Consider the following 7515-nt stretch of genomic DNA (forward strand, 5'->3'; position numbering starts at 1 on the left):
TATAAACTGTACCTCTCATATATATTGGCAGATGTGTTTGAGTGAAGATAATTTTTTATAAGGCTGTTTATTGTAAAATCATCTATTTGACTTTATAGGAATTCATTCCCCTTCGACGTTTAGGCCAACAAAAAAATAGGTCTGTTTACGGTAACCCGACCGACCCTAGTTTTTTCGCGCGACCCCAGACTTTTTTGGCATTTGGGGGAAAAAAAAGAAAAAAAAAATCTTGGGTTTTTTTTGGCAAAATAACGTAAAAATATGGCTTTTTGGAAAAAAAAAAAAAAAATCCCGACCTACCGACCCTATTTTTTGGGCCTATGTTACCGTAAACAGGCCTTTTTTTTTGGCCTTAGCAAACAGATTGATTTTGCAGGACATAAAACTAAAACTGCGCACAAGAAGTGGAAAGAGGAGGTGCAAAGAAAGGTTGTGTGTATACAAAACCGGTTTTTGCTTCTTATACCTTTGAAACATTAAAAGGCTCTGCAGAAGAATACGAAAATGACGTTCATGATTTTTGATAAAAAAGACATTATTGTTATAAAAAGCAGCGTGTGGGACGTATCAAATACAACGACAAATTCCAACTGCTTCAAACAATCCGTTAAAGCAAGTTTCTCAAGTATATTTTCTGTTCTGCATTTTTTTGTTTACCTGCATGATGGCATTCTGCCCCAAAAATTCTTCTTTTTGTTTGGTGTTTCAAGGCGAGACTTTCTTTTCCGTTTGCATTACGGCACGCCTTACATTAGACACCCTGATCTTTTGCTTTAAATAGATCGTGGAATTTAAAAGGCATCGTAGTGTAGAACGATGTCTTTCTCGTCCAATTGAACGAATTGTCTTGTATTTTGGACGATCCTGTTGGACTTAATATGATTGAAATCCTTAAAAGCGGTGTCTTTTATCATGTTTAATATGAACACAATAGTATAGAAATCAAAGATCCTGCCAACAAAAACAATCCTTACAGCAAACAGAACTTACCCACACTTAGTAGTTTAGTGGTTTTGAAATTGTGGGCGTTGAAACATGTCATACACACTAGCCAAATGAAAACTTTTACATGTCAGATGTTGCTATCAGGCATATGTATCTGCTAAAGATGACATATCATATATATTTTAACCAATAAAGGGTCATTGTGGTTTAAAGCAAATGAGACCCCCGTGTCTCCCCTTGATACTCGTCTGAAAGAAACCTGTTGGTATAATTTTCCGGACCATGACGCAGCATACTGTTCTGGGTATTGATACAAATCTCAATAAACGTTATGTGTAATTTGACGTTACCACAGAGGATGGAGTAGTGTAATATAACTATACTCCAGGTCAGTCTCAAACTTTATATCTGCAATTTTCTTTCAGGTTGCCAACATACTTCGCAATGATGTTTCCAATGAGATCTGGTGCATGTTGGGGTTTCTGCTTTGTGACCATCATCTTTGCTCTTGCCCCTGTTGTAGCAGGTATAGTACATACCCGTGCTAGAATTGGGTAAAGTTGATATTGTCGAGGCCTAGATAGAATAGTTGATGAATATGATAACTTAGAAAACAACATTCTTGCGTCCATTTTTGTACCCCAACTAAAGCATTTATTCCCATGTCATTTTAGTCAGACTTTTATGCGATTAAACACATTTAACTTGGCTACCTGACACACGTTTCGGATTAAATAATTCGTTTACATGGGTCACATGACATCCTCCCAGGTAAGGGTACTCCCAAATCGATGTAACAAAAATGTACCAATTAAGAAATAGACACATTTCAGAACAGCTAGGCACAACTTGGCAACTTTTACAATCGATAATGAAAGGTAACTCAATTATCTATTGAGAAAAACATAGTTTTGTTTAGTTATCTTGCATATTCCTTCTGTTATATTATCATATTGTTCCTACTCTGCAAGTGTCGATCGTATGAACAGTTAAAACAGGCGGTAGTTTCGTCACATTTCAGAGGTACCATGACAAAAAGCGTTGTATTTATATACCGAGAGGCATAAATTCCGCAAACTGAACTTTAAAAAATCACAAAAAATCAACTCAGTGGTGAATGTTTTCAATGTTTGAATATTTTATTTATTGGCCATTTTAGTGTTTATAAACCTTCGCTTTATTGATTTTGAATAGAACATCATGAAATGACAATTTTTCAAAAAAAGTGACTGAGTCCAAGCGCAATGATTTCGGAAAACGTTCAGTGTTCATCACGTTCAATGCTTTGGCCAGCTCTAAGCATCCCAATCGCTTGCTGTCTCTCTCCTTCATCAAGTCGTGGCATGATTGCGATATATGATACAGCCAAACAGCCAGTTGCATTTTATAGGGCCACACACTATCTTTTTTACGTTATTGTCTCCCGTTCAGCCCATTGTCTTTATTAGCACAGTGAGCTGTGGCTGGATCAGCAATACTGCAAAGCGCACGCTGACAGCGTGAAACATTTGCTCCGACACTTAAGATGTCAACTACAAATTACAGGTTCAATCTGATTTTCGTTTGAGAGCAAAATCGTTCAATGCACTATTTGCAGAATTTATGCCTTTCAGTATACAATGACACGCTGGATTGATTTAACACTTTTGAGAATGTATGTTTATATACAGGACGTACTTCGAGTAAAATGGTGGACCATGACAAATGTTTACACAGCTGTTGTACAATCTTCCGAAAACATGTTTTAAAACTCGTCAGAGGTTTTTGATCTTTCAAATAAACCAAATAATGTTGTCCATGTGTTGGTCAATCTGTACATGGGGATTTGGTTGGGGCCAAGACACGTTTCGAGCAACACTTTGTTTTTGGCTTTAAAAATGTATTTCATGTTCACATTTTGTAATGATTGAACCCGACGTTTTTGCGTAATAACGCTTTAAACCCTGAACTAATCATGATTTTACTAACACGAATTTAGCAATCCTGCATGTTGTCAAGTCACATAGTATAATTATATTGATACTTTTTATCAATTTATTTTCACACCAGGAAAGTTATTATTTGTATACACAAGGACACAAATGTCAATGATGATCACATTCAAAATCATAGTGTTTGAAAGAAAATTATATTTGATCCCTCCCAGACAAACAAATCGATAACAATTAAACTGCATCATGTTACCTCCCCTTTTTTTCCACGGATGTTTGCATACACCTATAACGAATTTAGGTACATAATCAGCAATGAATCTGACCTGCGATTTATATACACTAGTAGGTCATTACGTGTGTAGTGAACGTCATAATAGTCTACAATTTCCTAATGTATTTTCAGGCTGGCTGCACTCACCCTGTAACAGCAACGATGACTGTACTGTGGCCAATGCTGAGTGTTTCAGTTCCCAGTGCGAGTGTACCCCTGGTTTCTTCTACTCGGAAGGCTCTCAGTCATGCGTTGAAAGTAAATATCTGTGTCTCTCCATGTCTTTTTCTCTCATGGTCAGGTTACACTATTGTAATACTTTAAGGAAACTACATTTGGCCAAAAAAATTGGTATATACATTGTATTCTATTCCATTAAAGCCTCACTCAGCCTCACATGAGGTTTACAAAACTATGGAATTTTTCACGAAATAAGCAGTTCTCACCTTATGGAACACACTTGCAATATCAATTAACAGCATTAAATGACACGGTTCGTTAAAATGGCTACTTAGCATTCGTAAACCACACAGCAATTTTCGTGGTTTATTCATTCCTGAGCCATCGTGGCCCCGTGTGACCCACTTTCCTTTTTTTTTCTCTCAATTTAGTCGTCAGTGTGTGATTTTAATGCAACTCGCTGTATCTGCAATAGCACGTAATTGTGTACCTATGAATCTAAAATGCAACAAACGACTGCAAGTCACACGAACTTATCCGCGGCGGTTGGCTTCAAAGAAGCCAGCGATATGCAGACAATTCGTCTGCTTGGGAAATCACGACCTTGCGTGAGGTGCTTCCGGACTCCCTTTTTTCAAACTTCCAAATCTTCGAATTCTACAGATCTTGTCTTGATAAAAAAAAATCTCTTTTATGATTTAATAATGTTTGTGTAACAAGCTGTCGATTTATTATTTAGATTTTAAAAGCCAGGTCTAGCGCTAAAACGAGGCTTCCGATTTGTTTTAACATAAATCCAGCTGGCTACGCAAAAATAAATTTTTTGAAAAATGCTCGCTCTTTATGGAGGGCACCTAGGATGTTCTCTAGCGAAACATGTTTGAACGAAAGGATGTTTGTACTGTGTGTAAAAGCCTGACAGTGTCTGTGACCAGAAACTGATGGTTTACGGGACGCTAAGTGAGGCGTTTTTGTTTTTTTTAAATATTGAACTGCGAGCGAAAGCGAGCTGTTCACTATTTGAAAAAGCAACGAGTGTAAATCTGGTACGACACAGCAAGCCATGTAGTATTCTGTTTATCCTACATACGTATGCATTACGTGTATTTGACTGAAAATGTCCTGCAGTCGAGGCAGCTAAATTGAAGACGCTTGTTTTGGAACCTCGATCTCTTCTAAAGCCTCGTGCAATCTATTAAGTCAAAGCAAAGAAACGTCACTCTGAAAGTGTGGCGTGACGTGCTAGTTCTAAAAATTCATCGAGGGTAATTAGCCAGCGCAATTTTTGTTCTTCTATAATGACGTTTGTCTCGGTGACTTTGGCATCATAAGCAGTGGAAAAACAGGTCCCTGCCAGACTTGCTTGACATGACCTCATTTACATGATATACACACGTGTGATTTGAACGATTATTATCTCACGAGTGTCTCTCTCATGTATGTAGGATAAATTGGGTTATACAGTGAAATGATTATAATACAAAAACATTACGTTAATACATAATTATTTTAATGACTAATCAAATCAAAATCAGAGGAAAATAATTTCATAGACACAGTAGGAACGATCGAGGGAAATAAAGAAAGATAATGGAGGTGGGGGAAGGGGGGCGGGTGGGGTGAGAAAAGGTGTTTAGAGAAACAGGGAAGAGAGAGAGAGAGAGAGAGAGAGAGAGAGAGAGAGAGAGAGAGAGAGAGAGAGAGAGAGAGAGAGAGAGAGAGAGAGAGAGAGAGAGAGAGAGAGATAGAGAGTGAGAGAGAGTGAGAGAGAGAGAGAGAGAGAGAGAGAGAGAGAGAGAAAGAGAGAGAGATAGAGAAAGAGAGAGAGAGAGGGAGGGAGTGAGAGCGTGAGAGAGAGAGAAAGAGAGAGAGAGAGAGAGAGAGAGAGATACAGACAGACAGACAGACAGACAGACAAACAGACAGACAGACCGACAGACCGACAGAGCGACAGGGAGACACAGAGAGACATAGAGCGACATAAATAGATGATGATGATGGCAGTTTATTTTACAAACATAGAGTCTTAAGGCTATGTCTTTTCTTATAACCTGTCCTTACATCCCATATATGTACGAAATTCTATTAAATGCTAAACAAGTAAAACAAATTGACGGACAAGCAAAAAACAACAACAACAAGCAAATAACAACACAATGACACAATAACAAAGTGAACAAAAATAATAATAAGCAAACACACATACACATCAAAAATTAAAACAAGTCGCGAAAGGCGAAAATACAACATTTAGTCAAGTAGCTGTCGAACTCACAGAATGAAACTGAACGCAATGCAACGCAGCAAGACCGTATACTCGTAGCATCGTCAGTCCACCGCTCATGGCAAAGGCAGTGAAATTGACAAGAAGAGCGGGGTAGTACTTGCGCTGAGAAGGATAGCACGCTTTTCTGTACCTCTCTTCGTTTTAACTTTCTGAGCGTGTTTTCAATTCAAACATATCTTATCTATATGTTTCTGGAATCAGGAACCGAAAAGAAGTAAGATGAACGTGTTTTTAAATTGATTTCGAAAATTTAATTTTGATCATAATTTTTTATATTTTTAATTTTCAGAGCTTGTTTTTAATCCAAATATAACATATTTATGTTTTTGGAATGAGAAAATGATGGAAAATAAGATGAACGTAAATTTGGATCGTTTTATAAACAAAATATTTTTTTTACAATTTTCAGATTTTTAATGACCAAAGTCATTGATTAATTTTTAAGCCACCAAGCTGAAATGCAATACCGTAGTCCGGGCTTTGTCGGAGATTACTTGACCAAAATTTCAACCAATTTGGTTGAAAAATGAGAGCGTGACAGTGCCGCCTCAACTTTCACGAAAAGCCGGATATGACGTCATCAAAGACATTTATCAAAAAAATGAAAAAAACCATCTGAGGATATCATACCCAGGAACTCTCATGTCAAATTTCATAAAGATCGGTCTGGTAGTTTAGTCTGAATCGCTCTACACACACAGACATACAGACAGACACACATACACCACGACCCTCGTCTCGATTCCCCCTCTATGTTAAAACATTTAGTCAAAACTTGACTAAATGTAAAAAGCAATATCCTTTCAAAGTTAAGATTAGATCAATTCATTACACTTTAGTTTACTACATGTGGTGTTGTGGCAGTCTTCCATTTTTGTGTACTAATTCCTTGGGTCTTTTTGTTTCAGCATGCAGTCAGGCGAGCAAGCCGTTTGACGTGTATCATATGGTCATCTACAAACACAGTTCCCTCAACTGTGCAGAACATCTGATACTTAAGAATGAAGGTTTAACACGACATGATTACATGGAAAAGTGTCTCGACCCGTGCAATGCTGACAGTAACTGCCTCTCCGTCTGGTTTCACAACAGTGATTGCTCACTGTACAGTGTTGTCCCTCGCGATACCGGCACTGATTTCAAACGAAATGTAACCATATTTCACAGTATCGTTGTGCAGAAAACATGTGCGTGAAGTATGTCAGTATGACACATGTCACTCACGCGATGAACCTGGCACGATCATTTGAATAAAGCCTGCATCATCTTGTCTACTGTGTTCTCGAGTTGTTGGTCCTCGTTGTGGAAAAACTCAGATTGAGTCTTTACACAAATAGTTTCTCTCTGTATCTCATTCTCTCCCTCCCTCCCTCTCTCTCTCTCTCTCTCTCTCTCTCTCTCTCTCTCTCTCTCTCTCTCTCTCTCTCTCTCTCTCTCTCTCTCTCTCTCTCTCTCTCTCTCTCTCCCTCTCTCTCTCTCTCTCTCTCTCTCCCCTCTCTCTCTCTCTATCTCTCTCCCCCTCTCTCTTTCTTTCTCTCTCGCTCTCTCTCTCTCCCTCTCTCTCTCTCTCTCTCTCTCTCTCTCTCTCTCTCTCTCTCTTGCTTTCTCTCTCTTTAGTGTATATGTCGTGCCGAATTCACGTAATTGCCGATTCCGCGTAATAGGCAACATATTTTCCCATTTCGCGTAATCGGCAAAACGCTACCCAATACGTGAAATCGGCAGCGTTTTGCCGAAATCGCGTAAAGGCCTCTAAAACTTGCCTACTTCGCGAATTCGTCAGCCGATTACGCGGAATCGGCAGCCGATTACGCGTAATGGGCAAGTTGACCATTACACGAAATCAGCAATAGTGAGTTTAGTGTGTGTGTGTGTGTGTGTTAGTGTGTGTGTGTGTG

General features: G+C 38.6%; 1 protein-coding gene across 1 annotated transcript; it reads left to right on the forward strand.

Moving 5' to 3' along the window:
* Positions 1-1313: 1313 nt before the first annotated feature.
* Positions 1314-6887, forward strand: LOC138957052 (uncharacterized). Its single transcript, XM_070328226.1, has 3 exons — positions 1314-1471; positions 3283-3408; positions 6526-6887. Exons 1-3 carry the CDS (start codon positions 1390-1392, stop codon positions 6810-6812), a joined length of 495 nt encoding a protein of 164 aa, XP_070184327.1. The 5' UTR covers positions 1314-1389; the 3' UTR covers positions 6813-6887.
* The last annotated feature ends 628 nt before the right edge of the window (positions 6888-7515 follow it).

This window comes from Littorina saxatilis, unplaced genomic scaffold (assembly GCF_037325665.1).
Source record: "Littorina saxatilis isolate snail1 unplaced genomic scaffold, US_GU_Lsax_2.0 scaffold_3013, whole genome shotgun sequence".
NCBI lineage: Eukaryota > Metazoa > Mollusca > Gastropoda > Littorinimorpha > Littorinidae > Littorina > Littorina saxatilis.

Bases quoted from the DNA above. Each gene is read 5' to 3' on its own strand.
- LOC138957052 (XM_070328226.1), top strand. From the start codon at position 1,390: ATGATGTTTCCAATGAGATCTGGTGCATGTTGGGGTTTCTGCTTTGTG. The intron at 1,472-3,282 runs GTATAGTACATA...ATGTATTTTCAG, and splicing joins TCTTGCCCCTGTTGTAGCAG to GCTGGCTGCACTCACCCTGT. The intron at 3,409-6,525 runs GTAAATATCTGT...TTTTTGTTTCAG, and splicing joins CTCTCAGTCATGCGTTGAAA to CATGCAGTCAGGCGAGCAAG.